This window comes from Diachasma alloeum, unplaced genomic scaffold (assembly GCF_001412515.2).
Source record: "Diachasma alloeum isolate Michigan unplaced genomic scaffold, Dall2.0 Dall_scaffold_00269, whole genome shotgun sequence".
Lineage (NCBI taxonomy): Eukaryota > Metazoa > Arthropoda > Insecta > Hymenoptera > Braconidae > Diachasma > Diachasma alloeum.
In genome coordinates, this window is record NW_021680408.1 from 2017877 (window position 1) to 2035186 (window position 17310).

General features: G+C 36.0%; 2 protein-coding genes across 2 annotated transcripts; one reads left to right on the top strand and one right to left on the bottom strand.

Moving 5' to 3' along the window:
* Positions 1-301: 301 nt before the first annotated feature.
* Positions 302-10873, bottom strand: LOC107037725 (trafficking protein particle complex subunit 10). Its single transcript, XM_015256433.2, has 6 exons — positions 10340-10873; positions 8131-8348; positions 7368-7561; positions 3946-6529; positions 2125-2446; positions 302-790 (listed from the first exon to the last, which is right to left on the bottom strand). Exons 1-6 carry the CDS (start codon positions 10419-10421, stop codon positions 663-665), a joined length of 3528 nt encoding a protein of 1175 aa, XP_015111919.1. The 5' UTR covers positions 10422-10873; the 3' UTR covers positions 302-662.
* LOC107037726 (DNA-directed RNA polymerase II subunit GRINL1A) lies at positions 10653-16808 on the top strand. Its single transcript, XM_015256434.2, has 6 exons — positions 10653-10767; positions 10838-11030; positions 13688-13862; positions 13924-14179; positions 15429-15788; positions 16520-16808. Exons 3-6 carry the CDS (start codon positions 13714-13716, stop codon positions 16730-16732), a joined length of 978 nt encoding a protein of 325 aa, XP_015111920.1. The 5' UTR covers positions 10653-10767; positions 10838-11030; positions 13688-13713; the 3' UTR covers positions 16733-16808.
* The last annotated feature ends 502 nt before the right edge of the window (positions 16809-17310 follow it).

Genomic DNA, 17310 nt, shown 5'->3' on the forward strand with positions numbered 1-17310 from the left:
TTCTATAGGATTTCTATTGGAATTATATTGAAAAATTCTACTTGTTTTTTGCGCTGATTCTATTACATGTTTGATGAAAAAGTCAATATATTTTGAATTTCTGTTCGAATTTTTCTCTTGACATTTTTTCTATTAGAATTATTGGGCACTAAATTTTCCGTTGGATTTTGTTTTGTTTTGAATTACAGAATCCGAGAGGTGAAAATTTAGAAAATTGATACCCAGGCATTCGTATAGAAAAATCTCAATAGAAAAATTTAAACAGAAATTCGAAATCTATCGACTTTTTCTTATCGAATATCCAACAGAATCAGCGTAAAAAACAAATAGAATTTTTTAATAGAATTCCAATAGAAATCCTATGGAGAACCCTAGAATTCCTATGGAATTTCACTAGAATTTTCTAGCGAATTCGCTGGGTTTTCTACTAAATTTTTGGATTTATTAATTCAATAAAATTTTTTCATACGTGTAAGTATTTCCAGGGAGACTATTCACTTTTGAAAATTTCTTTTTTTTTATTCTTCGACAGAAGAATTGTTTCCCCACTTAGTTAGAGATTTCTGATGGCACAACGATTTGTCACCACAAGAAACGCAAAAGCAACATAAAAAACATGATAACTAATGGAAATTGTTGATAGTCGGTGATTGTTCGAATCATCAATTGGATTCTGATGGAGCTGCAGGCAACACGTGCACCTGCTGTGCCTTACTGGCATTGTAAACCTGGCCTGGACTGAATGGCTCCAGTCTAGGGCCCGTGGAGACTTCCGATTTCCTCGAGATATCTGTGAAAAATGACAATTTATAAGAGTTTAGTTCATTGGTATCATTTTTTTTATTTTTACACAATGTTGGGCACTGAGAGACGAAAAATTCTTAAGCAGATCACATGTCTGAAAATATTGAATACAAAAAATTAGAGCTTTCTTTAAGAAATTCTATCGGGGTTCTATTGGAAGATTCTATTTGTTTTTAGCGCGAATTCGATAAAAAAATCTGTAACGTCCCACCGTGTTTTTAGATAGATATTTGTTTATACAAAAATGTTTATAGATGCTGTTTTTCTATACAACTTATTGTGTTGGGATTTTTTCTAAGAGAATTCTTGGCCATAATTTTTTCAAGTTTTTTGTCTTGGATTTTATTATGAGAACCAAATAAAAATACAGAAAAAAAAAGGAAATTTATGCCCAAGAATTTCTATAGAAAAGTAAAAATCCATTGTCTATTTTCTATCAAATATCTTAATAAAATGACACGGTAAAGTTGCATAATCTATGGAAATGGTGCAAAAAACAAATGATATTTTAAGGGAATTCTTATAGAGTTCTATTGAATTTCTATTGAAACTACCAGAATTCTATTGAAAAATTCTATTTGGTTTTGCGCCAATTCTATACAAAATTATCCGTCTCCTCGCATTTTTAAATTAATATTTGTTTATAGAAAAATGTCTCTTAACAAAACAAACAGAATTCCAATAAAATATTAGGAAGATTCGTATTGAGTTCCAATAGAAATTCAATAAAATTCCTTAGGGGAAGTACTAGAATTTTCTATTAAATTTTTTCATGTGTGATCTTGCACTGAGAAAAAAAATTATTTCTACCAAATAGCCATTTACTTCAAACAAGTATTAATTTTTTCAATACCGTATTTCTCCAGTCGAGTCATTTCCAGGCAATTCTCATTAGGTTTCAGTTATGACAATTATATTGCTCTAGAAGATGATCATGTTTGTTATGGCCTTGAGTAAACTCCCTCAATAATTATAAATATTAAGAGATTAATCGAAATTCTTCCCTGTAGAAAATAAGAAATTTAGGAAAACTGAATAATCATTGGAGGAGTTCCTCCAAGGTCATGTGCAACACAGCCATCCTCTGGAGCAATATGATTGTCATAATTGAAACTTAATCCCGCTCGTCTGGGAATGACTCATTTGGAAAACTACGATTTTGAAAACAAAAATGCTTCTCTCAAGTAAATGAATATTTGGCAAAAATAATTTTTTTTCTCACAATCAGTGTGTTGTGATAATTATTGATTTGCGATTTTTTGTTCCAAACAAGACTTTCGTTTTTCTCTCAGTGTGAAGATGAACAATGAAATCACCAACCATTCTTGGTTTCAATAGCTGGAATGTAACGTGACAATCGTACAACAGGAAGTGGTAGATATCCACTAGTCAATGGCATAACATCAAGTGTGACACTCTGTCTGTCTTGGGTATCAAGGGTAACAATTCCTGCAGTACGACCACAAACAGCCCACATTGACTGATCAGCCAGTACTTCGTACATGAGTTGGGGTGGAGGGGTGCTATTAGTGTTTGGTAACACACGAATCACGGTTAGACATAGGTGACACATGCTACCGGCACGACAAAATTCACCTCCGGTTCCACTGGCTTCGACTTTCGATGACACCATGAACATTGTCTGCAAATAAATGGGTCAATGAGAGATCATTTGCATACATCAAGGGGTGGAAAGAATTTATGGCATTCGTGTCAAGGAATTGCTATAAAAAATGCCTTAATAGAAAAAATTGTCTCGAAAGGTCAAATTCTGCGGATTTTTTCTATAAAATAGTTTCTGTCGGACATTTTCTTAAAAAAACGCGCAGTATAGGTGCGGAATTCTTCAGTAGAATCGACCAAAATCAATAGAATTTTCTATAGAATTCGTTAGGTTTTTCCATGAAATTTTTTCGTCCTTGTTTTCAGTAGAAATGTTCAATGAACAATTCTCATAAGTAAAAGCGAAGGAATTCAATGTTTCTATACAACTTATTCTATTGAGATATTTTCTATAGAAATTCCTCGGCTCAAACTTTCTACCTTTTTGATTTTTTTCCATGAAAAACGAGCAAGACTTGAGTGGAAAAAATTTCGGAAGCTCATGACGAGGAATTCCTACAGAAAATATTTCAATAGAAAAAATTATATAGAATGATCAAATTCTTTTGATTTTTTCTATAGAATTGTTTCTGTTGGAAATTAAAAAAAAAACGCGCAGTAGAGCAGCGGAATTCTTCAATAGAATAAGTAACAGACTTTCCAATAGAACTGCAATAAAATTTCCTATCGAATTCGTTGGGTTTTTCCATAAAATTTTGTTGTGCTTTTTTTCAGTAGAAAAAGTTCAATGAACAATTTTCTATATAAAAAATCCAAGGAATTGAATGGTTCTTATTTTATTGAGATATTATCTATAGAAATTCCTCGGCTCAAATTTTCCAAGTTTTTATATTTTCAATAAAAATAGAGCGTAAAAAAACTGGAAAAATTCATGTCGAGAAATTCCCATAGAAAATGTCTCAATAGAAAAATTTCTATAGAAATCTGAAATTCTCCTGATTTTGTCTATAAAAAATTTTCTGCTCCCTAGTAGACATATATAATTGATCTTCAATGCATGAGAATCACCATCACGGACGAAAAAATTTAATAGAAAAACCTACCGAATTCGTTGAAAAATTCTATTGAATTTCTATTGAACTGTTCTATTAGTTTTTGGCCGATTCTATTAAAACGTTCAATAGAAAATATTCAGTAGAAAAAGTCGATAGAATTCAATTTTTCTGTATAACTTATTCTATTGAGATATTTTCTATAGAATTTCCTCGGCTCAAATTTTTCAAATTTTTTTGTTCGATTTTCTTGATGAGAAGAAAAGAAAAAAAAAATGAAAAAAATTTAGAAAATTTGAGTCGAGCCAATTCTATAGAAAATATATGAAAAGAATAAGTTATACAAAAAAATCGAATTCTGTTGACTTTTCTATTGAACATGTCAACAGAATCAGCCAAAAACTAACAGCGAGTTTAATAGAAATTCAATAGAATTTTCTTACGAATTCGATACGTTTTTCTACTAAATTTTTTCGTGCGTGATATCATCCAAAACTCACGAAAAAATAATCTCAAAAGAACCCACCACATAGTCCATCACATCGAAGTTGCACCTGTAGCAATAAACCTCCTCCGTCCTCCCCAGCTTCCTAATATGCAACGGATCATCATCATCATCGCCCTCCTCCCCTCCCCCATCCTCCAGCAAGCAGTACTTGACCCTGAAATCCACCTTAATCGACACAGAGCTCCTCCTCTCGTCCCTCCCCAGTTCCATCTCCCACATGAATGACACCCTCACCCCATTCCCAATCACAAGCTTCTGTCCTGCAACCGGATTAAGACTTTTAAACCCCACGTCCACCGAGCTGCTGGTCGTAAGTTCCGGCTCCCTCAGCTGGAGCAATTGTGCAGTGAGTCCAGTCACCAAAATCTGCACGAACTTCCTCTCCTTGGCAGTGTGAAGATGCATAGAGGACATGAGAGGTGGCCCAAAGTGCAGGGAAATGGACACCTCAGCGCCCCAGGGTGTCTGAATGTTGAGCTTGTGCTCCATGGAGGAGGAGTCCTTCTTCGGTGGAAGATCAGCAAAAACATTGAGCCTCAGCCTGACGACGCCAAAGGGCTCGCACCCAGGGGAATTCACCTCCAGCTCTCCCCCCATGGTGCCCCCCTCAGCCATCTTGATCATGAGTCCCCTGGACGTCCAGAGCCTGAACCTAGCCCCCTCCTCAATCCTCACACTCCCACTGGAGACGATTAACTCAGCATCCTGAGGAAGACCAGCCACCAAGTCTCTGCTATTAACCGATATACTCGGCTGAGTCTTGGCCACTTCGTAACACAACCTGGGACTGATGACCCCCGACCTGTACTCCACCTTCCCCTCGACAATCAGAGACAGCTGATTGACCTTGTAGAATCCAGGCTGATCGTCCCTCTTGGTGACAGTGAACCTATTCCTCCCAGGTTTCAGCGTAAACCTCTCACACGTCAATGCCTTGCTGAAGTCACCCCTGACGTCCACCGATGGCTTCCTGTGCTTGGAGCTGTCAGACCTGGTGACAACAGGCGCAAACCTCCTATCGATGACCCCAGCAGTGTGCAAAGTCTTGTCCTGGTTGCAGTCAAAGTACGAGTGAACAGACAGTGACATCAGCAAAGGGTTCTTGGGTTTGAGGTCGTCCATCGTCCACTTGGTGAGCAGCACAGGCTTCGCCTCAGCAATCTTCCCCTTCTTCTTGTGAGGAGCACTGGGTCTCTTCACCTCCTCCGTGGATATCGCAGCCCTCGAGCACTCAGCATCCCTCGGTAATCTCGAGTTGATCGTCACCTCGATGCTAACTATACAGTCTTGAACTACTTTATCAGAGACATTGACATTCACTCCAATAATCGTGAAGGTGTCCTCGAGTTCAGTGAGCAGGGGTGAAGACAGCATCTTCATGTACCCCATCATCTCCTCGAAGTAGGTGCTCCTGGCTGTCACGTGGAGGACCTCCGAGCTGGCGATGGCACTGCAGATCTTGATGTACCTCTCGATGTCGTCCATCTGCTTGTAGCACTGTGCAAGTTCCAGTCGTGTCTGAGCGGCCAGATCCTCCCAGCCCTCGTCGACGTACGTGTTCAAGGCGTCCAGCAAAAAAGCCACTGCCTTCTGATTCTCCCCGAGGTCCCCATAAAACTTCGCCAACTCTCTTCCAATGAATCTCGCCGAACGTATCCTCCCCACGTGCTTGTAAGTCCCCATCGCCAGCTCTGTGTGCTCCAAATACTGACGCTTGAAGACTTCCTTGGACGACAGTGCCCCCTTGAGCCTGTCTATCGGAGACAATTTCCCCTTTGTTTGATCGTTAGAGTCACCCATGCCTGCTATGAGGTAGACAACAGTGTGGAGTTGCTGACTTGTGGGCTCATTCCCTGGCATGAGTCCACAGAGTCTCCCCAGTTCCCCCAATTTGTCACTGGCCAGGGCCCACAATCCAGCTGTGTGCAATGAGCACAGGTCCAGTTGTTGTCCATTATCACTGCTTGATATTCTTGATTGACAGGTCTGGAGGACCTCCAGGGCGCTGAGAAATGCCCAACACTCGACTGAGCCCTTTGGCCTCTGCACCTCGAGGATTTTCAGTTCACTCAGAGTGTTGTAGACGAAGGAGAGACAACGCTGGGCTGCCTCCCAGGGTTTATTCAGCAGCAGCAGCATGGCGCACTGCCTCGAGAAGAGGTAGCTTCGCAGGTCCAGGAGGGAGCAAGTGCACTCGGCGATCAGGGTGCGCAGGTGGCTCACTGGATTGTCCAGTTTCACGCCTGCCCAGGTGTTGAGGGGGCTCTGGAAGGTACCCAGCCAGGCTGGGGTCTCACCGACGTCAGAGTTGAGGACGAACTGGGTGAAGAGGGCGTCCAGCTCGTCGTACTGCACCAGCGCCTCGTCGTAGACACCCAGCATCTCCAGGACGAAGGCGAGCTCCTCCTGGAGGAGGAAGTAACGACAGAAGTTCCAGGAGAGGTCGTTACGACGCTCGCGCTGCTCGCGAATTGTCTCCTCGAATTTTGAGAGGGTTTTGTCGTAGGCGGTGAGCGTCAGGTGGCGGATTCGAGTTATCAAACCTCGCCATGACTCGGCTGAACGGGATTCTGATTTTATTGGGTTTATTACGGACAGGCATCTGAAAGCACCGGGTTTTGGCGGAAATTAGCAGTTTTTAGGGGGGTTTGAGGGGAATGAGTGGAATTTCATGGAGGTATGGAAGAATTTCGTAGAAAAACCTAGCCATGTCGTTAGAAAATTCTATTGAAATATCCAATAGAAAATATTCTGTAGAAGAAGTCAATAGAATTCTATTTTTCTACACTACTTATTCTATTGAGATATTTTGTAGAGTTCCCTCGGCTCAAGTTTTCCTAGTTTTTTTGTTCTATTGAAATATTTTCTGCCGAAGTTTGCTGCGTCACATTTTTCTAGTTTTTCAATTTTTAATTGCCTGATGAAAAGAGAAGAAGAACAGAATGAAAAAAACTTGGACAATTTGAGTCGGGGAAATGATATAGAAAATATCCCAATAGAATCAGCCAAAAACTAATAGAATGGTCGAAATTTTCAAATTTCAAGGAACTATAATGAGAAAAATTTTCAATAATTGTAGGGGAAATATCAGCCAAGAATTTTTAACAATTTAGTAATTTTAAGGTCAGCTACATTAAATGCAATTTACGTGGAAAAAATCATTAAATTTCACTGAAATTTCAATGTAATTCCAAATTTTTGAGAAAGCTAAATTCAGCACCAAATTCACCTAAATTGTCACTTAATTGAGACTACATTTACCTCAATTTTCCTAATTTATATTAATTTTCATGGGATAATTGAACTGAAATTTACAGTTTTCATTGATTTTTTCCTAAAATTGTGAATTTCCAATGCCCAAATTTCGTGGAATTTTCTCGTATTTCATTCGAATTCTCACGCCTTAAAAATCAGTCCTGATAAAGCCTGTAAATTATTACCTGTCCCCATGTTTCGCAGCAAAATCACTGCGTATTTTATCCAGGACTGTCGTCCTAGGTATCAATTTATTAGTTTTCTTAATATCATAAGTCTCTACGATAACAATCATCCAGTCCTGAATGCCATATTGTCCTAGAATTTTCAGCCAACTATCGATATCGTCCTTCACATTTAGTTTGTACACATCCAAATCCTGCAACAATAAGAAATGAAAAACAAATGAAAATGTTTCACACCAACGAAAGCACGCACGAAAAAAACCCGCAGATGAACAAAGAAATTTTCTAGTAGAAGATCCTATTCTAATTATAGAAAATGTCCAATAGAAACTATTTTGTGCAAAGTCAGTAGAATTCGATCTTTTTAGAATTTTTTTTTCATGAATATGGAAATATTTGAATAACATATATTTCTATGGAATTTATTATTTTCCATAGGACTAGCTGGACATGAATTTGACCAAGTTTTTTCCTCTTTTGTATTTTCTCTTTTCATTAAAAAATCCAACAAAAACAATCGAATATTTTGAATTGAGGAATTTATATAGAAAATGTTTCAATAGAATAAGTTATACAGGAAATTCGAATTCTATTGAAGATTGAACATTTCCAAAAAAACGCGCAAATAAGCTGAGGAATTTTTCAATAGAATTGGCCAAAACTAACGGAAAGTTCAATAGAAATCCAATAGAATTTTCGACCAAACTCATTGTTTTTCTGCGAAATTATTTTCGTGCGTGAGAGAGCAATTATCAAAACTCACTGAGCATTCACTCCAGTAGATATGGAGTATCGGATGTTTTATCAAGTGCCAGTCTTTCTCGGTGGGCAACACATCACGTGAGAATTGCACGAATGATGCATTGAGTTTAATTTGTTTAATGGGACGTCCGAAGGATCTGCGCCACTCCACGCTCTCCAGAGGTATCGCCTGGAGGAGATTATTCTCTATCGTTGAGAATAACGCCTCGTCTCCGGCATCTAGACCATAAAAAATCATTAATGTCTTCAATAAAAGTAGAGGAACAAACGAAACAATTGACATTCAACTATTATTTGTCCTTTAAAAACATTTTTTACATTTTTATATTGCATTCAATGGCAACTTTAACGACATTCTGACATTTCATATGCAAAGAAAACATTTATTATCATCTCTATAATGTAGAAAAGAGATATATTTAATAATTCATCAAAGTATAACTTGAGATTGATAGAGTGGAATTAATCCCCGTGTGTATTATCTTTCGAACGTGATCTTGTTGGTTTTTTTATTTTGATAATCTGAAATTTTCTTCAATTGCCATTCTGTTTTATAGCCCCGGAGTCTTCAAAAATTATGATCGTACAATAAAAAAAATTGAAAAAAATGAACATTTTCAAAAAGAGTTTTTGAATAATATTGGCAAATAAGCCCAATTGGGAGAACATTGCAAATTAATAATTTATGATGTCTAATGGCTGTTCAATCGTCATTTGTCTCAATAGCCAGTGCCTATCAGATCGTTAGTTGCCATGAGAAATAATCCATTTACAATTTCCTCTCTATCGGACTTATTTCCTAATCTTTATTAAAAATGCTCTTTGAAAATGTTCAGTTTTTTTTCTACTTTTTTTGATTGTGCAATCATAATTTTTGGGGATACCTACATGATGTAACATCCAGTGGAAATTCCGGCCTTAAATATTTTTATTTTCATTTTAAAGGTATTTTTTAACCATCAAGAGGAGCGTTGATTCGTTTGAATCGTATCATTAGCTTCACTGACACTGTCGATTTAGGGAGGTTCGTCGGAATCCTATTGCTAGCTTTACAGAGATTTCGGATTTACTGAGTTCTCCTACCCAACTTGACTAGAGAATCAGGAAAAGTGAATGAAAGACTCGAGAAGAGGTTTTAAAACGTCAAAGTTCCGACATTTATTTATCACTCATGCCCCCGACAATGAGATTGACTGCTCCCGGAGGTGTCTCAACAACAAATCATTAATATCTTCAATGAAAACTATTATTCCCCTTCCAAGAATATTTTCTGCATTTTTACATTTCATTCAACGAAAACTTTAACGACATTCTGACATTTCCTGCGCAACAGAAATATTTATTATCTCTATAATGTAGGAAGGAGATATATTCAATATTTCATGAAAAAATAAAACAAGAAAAATCTAATAAGTGAATTCGCTCTCCAATAACTTGAGATTGGTAGAGTGAAATTCATAAAATAATTTTTTTTATTTTAAAAATACCTTTTCAGCGATCAAAATGACTGGAATTCATGACTGAAATGCATCGTTAGCCATCAACTTGACTTTAGAATAAAATAAAAAAATGAATGAAAGATTCTAGAACCCGGATGAAAAAATATAATAGAAAAACCTAGCGAATTCGTTGGAAAAATCTATCGGATTTCTATTGAACATTCTATTAGTTTTTGGCCAATTCTATTGAAATATCCACTAGAAAAAGTCAATAGAATTCGCTTTTTCTACATAACTCATTCTATTGAGATATTTTCTACAGAATTTCTTCGGCTGAAATTTTCCAAGTATTTTGTTTGATTTTCTTGATGAGAAGAAAAGGAAATTGGAATGAAAAAAACAGAAAATTTGAGCCGAGAAAATTTTATAGAAAATGTCTGAAAAGAATAAGTTATACATAAAAATTGAATTCTATTAACTTTTTCTATTGAATATTTTCTATTGAACATTTCAATAGAATTGGTTAAAAGCTAACAGAAACTTCAATAGAAATCCAATACAATTTTCCACAAAATTCGTTAGGTTTTTCTATTAAATTTCTTCGTGCGAGAAGAGGTCTCAAAACGTCAAAACCTCGACATTTATTCATCACCCATGCCCCAGAAATTGAGACTGACAGCCCCGGGGGCGTCTCACAGTGCCCGATACCACCCAACTGCCCATCTTGGTTAGAAATCCAAAATGAATAAAAACCCATCACCAAAAACTCACACGTGATGATGGATCTGTTGTCCCCAGGTGCTCCAGCTTTGCGTTCCTCACTGTACACCGTAGTTCCCCCATTGCAATTCATCTCAAAATATCACGAATTCACTGGTAAATCCTGCACGATCATCACAGCTTTTGCCCATCAACTCCCCCCATTCACTTGAAACCCTGCGATCCAATTAATTTCATTATTCAACGACCACTGGGGGAGATTCTTCGGGTTTTTGGGCTGTCACAGGATCAGAGCCGGCTGGGACACAAATTCGGTGCACAATCAGGACCAGTCATTCCTCTGATTGACAGTGGCTACCGTACGGGTGAAAACTAACCGAATGATAATCGATTTTTTTTTTCCCCCCCTATTCCAACGCCGATACGTCAAACAGTCTTCTGCATTCACGTCAATTCACGTCCACTAATGCTCTTGTCTGGTATGTTATTGCCCGCGTGAATCGTTGATCGATGTTTTTTTCGTCCTGTCGTTATTTTTTTGACTCTCAGTACCAGATCAGTGTGTCTCTGGCTGTCTCTGGCTGGCGTGTGGGCTCTGTGGGCGAGGGGGACTGCTTTGTTGTGGTTCTAGGGGGCAGTCGCTCGCTGTTTACAACCTGTCTATTCGGAGAATCTGGAGGTTTACTCTGGGAAATTGCTGGGGTGGTGATTTTTGGAGGGCTAGGCATGTTTCGAGGGGATTGTGAGTGCTCGTGGATTCTTTGATGATCAATTTTTGGAATTGGGGATGTGGGGACTGAAGATAACCTCAATTTTGGTTTAGGAGGGAGAGGTGGAACGTTTTAAGCGAGAATTCAGTTGCGAAATGATAAAAAAGTTTAAGTCGACTTATCTCCCAGTTGGGTTTTTAGGGGAGGTTGGGGTAAAACGGACACTTTTGACTTTTTTTAAAATGTTGATGAGGCGTTGAAATGTTGTTGAAATTCAATAATTTTTTTTTTCAATAGGGGAGGGCAGGGTAAAATGGACACTTTTGACTTTTTCAGAAATATTCATAACTCAGAAACAGATTTATCAATTGAGCTCAGTCCAAGCTTATCACAAAGAGGAATCATTATTTTTCAATTGAAAAATAAAATTATTCCATTCCATGAACAATTCAACACGTCATGAATATTTCAAAAAAAGTCAAAAGTGTCCGTTTTACCCTACCCTCCCTTACAAAGAACAATTCTTTCCCTTTGAGACGAGTCTAAACTGAGCTCGATAAATTTGTTTCTGAGTTATGAATAATTTAAAAAAAGTCTGGAGTGTCCATTTTACCCCACCCTCCCCTAAGGAATATTTTTGAATCTAAGGGAGATTGCGAAATTTTCGTAATTGCATTTGTTGTAGCTCTCAATCGGCTCTACAAAAAAGGTTGTAGCAAAGATTTAGCTATCACCTTTAGATTCGGAGTTTTTCATTGAAAACTGGCCAGTAGTCAAAATTGATTTGCACCGTTTTACCACTTCGCTACTGAATTACTTGAGATTGGCAGAGGAATTTGATTTTTTTTTTCATTTTGAAGCCTTTTTTGCGAATTTGTTAGACATTTCCATTGAATTTCTATTGAACTTTCTATTAGTTTTTGGCTGATTATAGGGGAGGGTGGGGTAAAATGGACACTTTTGATTTTTAAAGAAATATTTATAACTCAGAGACAGATTCATCAATTGAAACCAGTTTAGGCTCAACACAAAGGGAAAGAATTGTTCTTTTTATTGAAAAATAAAAAAAAACATTTCACCAACAATTCAACCTGTCATTAACATTTTTAAAAAAGTCAAATGTGTCCATTTTACCCCACTCTCCCCTATTAAAATGTTCTATACAAAAAGTCAATAGAATTCGGTTTTTCTATACAACTTACTCTATTGAGATATCTTCTATAGGAACTCCTCGGCTCAGATTTTCCAAGTATTTTTGTTTGACTAAAACAGGACGCGCGCTTTGCGCGCGTATTGTTTTTCATGAGTGTCAGAATAGTAAAAACTAATCGTTTTTCACTTTCATTAATTTTTATCTCAATAATAATGCAGGAAAAATGAATGGTTTCAACAAAGTTTTCCACAATGAGAATTTAATTTTGTGAATAATTTGTTCGGAATCGTCATAATCCTCTTCATTTTCTTCTTAGTTTCTCTTTTGCTTTTTGCGTTCTTTTTTATTTTTAGGAATGTATTATGTACTATGTACATATATAGGGGAGGGTGGGGTAAAACGGACACTAGACTGTTTTTATTATTATTCATAACTCAGAAACAAATTGATCAATTGAGCTCAGTTTAGGCTCGTCACAAAGGGAAAGAATTGTTCTTTGTATTGAAAAAAAAATATTAAATTTATCAACATCTCGACCCCTCATTAACATTTTTAAAAAAGTCAAAAGTGTCCATTTTACCCCAACCTCCTCTACTGTCCTATACACGTATTTTTTCACAGATCTATATTTATTTTTTTACAGTTAAAAACAAATTAAAGTATAAAAAAATACACATAGACATTATATTAATTTACTTAATAACCGGAATAGAGGCTTCAAAAATCATTACACTGGATTTTCTTAAAGTGGATTGTTTTTTAAAGAAAAGAGAAGAAAAATAGAGTCGGAAACACATGAAAAATTAATGTTCAGAAATTTCTCTAGAAGCAGTTGTATAGAAAGATCAAACTCTTGTGATTTTTCCATTAAATTGTTTCTATTGGACATTTTCGAGAAAAAAGGCACAGATGCAGAATTCTTCAATAGGGTCGGCCATAACTGATAAAATTTTCAATAGAAAACTAATAGAATTTTCTATTGGAATTTGGCCGATTCTATTGAGAAATTTCGCAGCTTATCTATACGCTTCTTTCAGTAGAAATATTCAATGGAAAATAATCTATAGAATTCGACTTTTCTATACAAGTTATTCCATTTAGACATTTTCTATAGAAATTCCTCGGCTTAAGTTGTCCAATTTTTTTTTTTGAATTTTTCAATGAAAAAGGGAGAAAAATAGAGTCAGAAACACATGAAAAATTCATCTCGAGGAATTCCTATAGAAAATGTCTCTATAGAAACAGTTTTATAAAAAGATCAAACTTTTCTGATTTCTTTCATTAAATTGTTTCTATTGGACATTTTCTAGAAAAAAAAACAGGATCCAGGAATACGCAGCTGCAGAATCCTTCAATAGGATCGGCCAAAAACTAATAGAATTTTCACTAGAAATCCCATAGAATTCCATAAGGAATTCGCTTCTATTTTATATTTTACCCTACCTTTCCCCAAGGGTTGCAATATCTATTAATCTAGTGAATTCGCTGGAAAATATCAAAAGAAAAAATCTCAGGAAATGTTTTTACATTTTATAGGATGAGATGCATCAATATTCATCAAAATGTCGTACGATAAAATAATAAGACGAATTCCTGGCGAAGTCGCAGCATCCAAGAAGGAGGGCCAAGGATTTATTGACAATTTGGAGAGTAAAACCAACATCGAAATCAGAGATCTATTGGAGAGGCAGAATAAACTTCTAGAAAACAAGTAAATCCTTCTGATCCCTTTGTATTGTTGAATTATGAATTAATTAATGGATTCTCCACAGATCTTTTACATCTAAACTACCAGACAGAGGCGAAAAAATCTCGAAATTCCGAGCGAAATTACTGCAACAACTCTCGCGCAGGAATGAACTGGAAGAAGCTGCTAATTTATTATCCCGATTGAACATCGCGTCTGAGGGGAGAGATGCGATGAATGAGTTGGAGTGGACTGGAAAATATACTGAGAAAAACTCTAATGGGAAGATTGTGGAGTTGGACAGCGATGATGAAGAAGATCCTTTAAAAATTCTCGCTCAAGTATGAACGAAGCTGTTGAAGAGAACGGTCGATTTTATTTCAGTCATTCCATTCTTCAGTATCAATTTTCATTATTTTTAATATTCTTAACATCAATTTTTAATCTTTAGTGTTCTAAAGGTGTTGTTTAATGTTCTACAGGTTCTTTTGTTCTTTAATGTTTTATTTTTCCATAGAAATTCTTGGGCGTAAATTTTGCAAGTTTTTTGTGCGGCATTTTTATTTTTTTTTACGGAATAAAATCCAAGAAGAAAAAACTGGGAATCGTGCCCAAGATTTTTTACAGAAAAATCTCAAGAGGATAAGTTATAGAGAAAAGTCGACAGCTATAGAAATTTTTCTGTGAATAAATGTCTATTTAAAAGCCGGGGAAACGTTGCATAATTTTAAATAGAATTAGCAGAAAAGCTAATTGAATTTTTCAATAGAATTCTTACAGAGTTCCATTCGAAATTCAATAGAATTCCGTAGAGAAGGCTCTAGAATTTTGTACTGAATTGCTATTGGAGCTCTGCAAGAATTCTCTTGAAGTTTTAATAGAATTCTGCTTGCTTTCTGGTGCCATTTCTACAAAGGATAAAAGATTATGCAACTTTACTGTCATTTTGTTAAGAGATATCTGAAATGAAGTCAATAAATTTATATTTTTCTATATAATTTCTAGAGCGTAACTTTTCCAAGTTTTTTCTGCTGTATTGTCAATTGAAAGAAAGAAGAAAAAAATTGAAAAAATCGTGCCCAGAATTCTTATAGAAAAAAACGTAAGAGAATAAGTTATACAAGAAAATAACATCTATGGCAATTTTCCTACGAATAAATATCTATTTCAAAACGTGGGACACGTTGCATAATTTTTAATAGAATTTTTGCAAAATATAAATAGAATTTTTCAATAGACTCCGAGCGCTTTCTCTAAGGAATTCCTTGAATTTCTATTGGAACTTTATTTGGATCCTTTTGAAGTTTGATTAGAATTTTTTTGAAAAATGCCATTTGTTCTTGTATTTTATTAAGAAATATTTGTTTATAATATAAACAAATCAATAGAATTTTATTTTTCTATAGAAATTCTGGAGCGTAAATTTTCTGTTTTTTTTTTATTTGTTTCTCGTAATAAAATACAAAAAGAAAAAACTTGGAAATATCATGCCCAAGAATTCTGATAGAAAGAACTCCAACAGAATAAGTTATATAGAAAAATTAACTCATTTCGGAGTTGAGTAACTCCTATGTCTAATATTTTTCACAGCCCACAGGGACAGGAGTCCACAAAAAGAAAATAGTAATCCTCCTCCCTGAAGAGACCTTGATTAACGACCAGGATCTTAAAGAAATAGAGTCCTTTAAGAATGATCTATCATCCTCCCAGCACGTGAAATACATAGTGGATAAAGTCGAGAAAGAAGGGAACGCCACGAGAGAATCGTTCAAGCCGTACAAAACAACGAGAAGTAACGTGCACGATCCAATGAAGGAGAAAGTACGTAAGAAGGATAAACACTGGGAGGTGACAGCAGCTACTCCACCTCTGATTGTCCACGGGGCTGTGAAACATCTCAGTTTGAACGAATCTCTGAAGCTGCAGAAGGTTCAGGCGGAGAAATTGAGGGTAAAACTTTACGCTTTTTTCAATGATTTGGAGGGAAAATAGTATAACAACTTTGAAATATAAACTGAAGATCCCTAATAATTCAGGGCATCAATTGTTCTAGAGATATTTTTACAATTAAAAAACTAGATTTTATGGAAACAAGTTTAAAATAATTTTGAATGTTAATTAAGAAGCAATTAACGGTGAAACTTCTCGTTTCTTTCAATGATTCAGTGAAAAAAAATAGTATAATAAGTTGAAATATAAATGATAAATCTTTAAAAATTCAGAGAATCGATTGTTCTAGAGAAAAATGTCAAGAAACTTTTTTTTTACATATAATTCTCTATAAGAAATGGTTATGGTTTCTCTGGAATCATTTGTTCTCAAGATATTTTCACAATTAAAAACGTAGATTTGATGAAATCGAGAATAAAATCATTACTTCGAATGTTAATTAAAGAGGAATTGAGGGTAAAACTTCCCATTTCTTTCAGTGATTTAGGGGGAAACTGCAATTATCCATAATGGATCTTTGCTAATTTAGCAAATCGATGGTTTTATAGAAAAATACTAACAAATGTTTTTTTTAAAATTAATTCCCTATAAGAAATATTTGTTGACATTTTTCTCTGGAAACACTTGTTCTCGAGATGTTTTCACAATTAAAAATCTCGATTTTATAGAATCAAGATTGAAATCATTGCTTCAAATATTAATTAATAAATTTATATTGCCCGTCATTCCAGGAAGTACAAACAAAACACGCAATTGAGCGTCTGACCCAGCAGCTGGGGATGTACCCAATTGGTGAGGTGTCAAACGCAGGTGTTTATCGACCACAAAATGAAGAAAGTGACTCCTCAGACACTGAGACTGATGAGGAGCACGAGGTCCATGACGAAGAGGACACCGACAAGGCTGGAACCGTTGTCTTCACTGTTGATTCCATGCACGAGTAATTGAGTTTCATAATGAATGCCCATGAATTCATGTAAATAAATATCTTCATCTGTAAATAAATTCAGTTCTTCACGATTGTTGATGTTCAAAAGATGGCCTAAGCGATCCTTAGCAATTTAAGGGTACATTGAGAAAATAAATATTTTTTCCAAATATCCATTTACTTCAGAGAAGTCCTGGACTTTGTTTACTTCAGAGATGTCCTGGAAGTAATGACCTGGGATTCTCCCTCGGAGGTACAAATTGCATCCGAAATTATTGTCATTCTTTCGAGTGATGCGTTTACGTGATAGTGGTCCGTTCTCATTCTGTTTACTCTGAGTTCTCTGGATGATTTATTTCCCTGGTCCCAGGGACGGAATGATTCACTATAATGTTTGTCGAAATATTGCACTCCCTTTCTTCTTCCGAGGTCTTCGATTCGTTTTTTTATGTTTGTTACTGTGTTACATTTTTCTTCTGGATTGAAAATACATTTGAAGTCTGTATATGGTGTGCGGTATGCCGTATTTCCATCGCTGTTTGCCTTTTTCGCCAACATATTAGTGTAGATGAAATTAACGAAGAAATTTCTCAA

Excerpts from the sequence above, each read along its gene's own strand:
- LOC107037725 (XM_015256433.2), bottom strand. The coding sequence starts at position 10,421 with ATGAATTGCAATGGGGGAACTACGGTGTACAGTGAGGAACGCAAAGCT. Across the intron at positions 8,349-10,339 it reads CAACAGATCCATCATCACGT|ATGCCGGAGACGAGGCGTTA; the intron begins GTGAGTTTTTGG and ends TTTATGGTCTAG. Across the intron at positions 6,530-7,367 it reads GCTGCGAAACATGGGGACAG|ATGCCTGTCCGTAATAAACC; the intron begins GTAATAATTTAC and ends CGGTGCTTTCAG.
- LOC107037726 (XM_015256434.2), top strand. The coding sequence starts at position 13,714 with ATGTCGTACGATAAAATAATAAGACGAATTCCTGGCGAAGTCGCAGCA. Across the intron at positions 13,863-13,923 it reads AATAAACTTCTAGAAAACAA|ATCTTTTACATCTAAACTAC; the intron begins GTAAATCCTTCT and ends GATTCTCCACAG. Across the intron at positions 14,180-15,428 it reads CTTTAAAAATTCTCGCTCAA|CCCACAGGGACAGGAGTCCA; the intron begins GTATGAACGAAG and ends TATTTTTCACAG.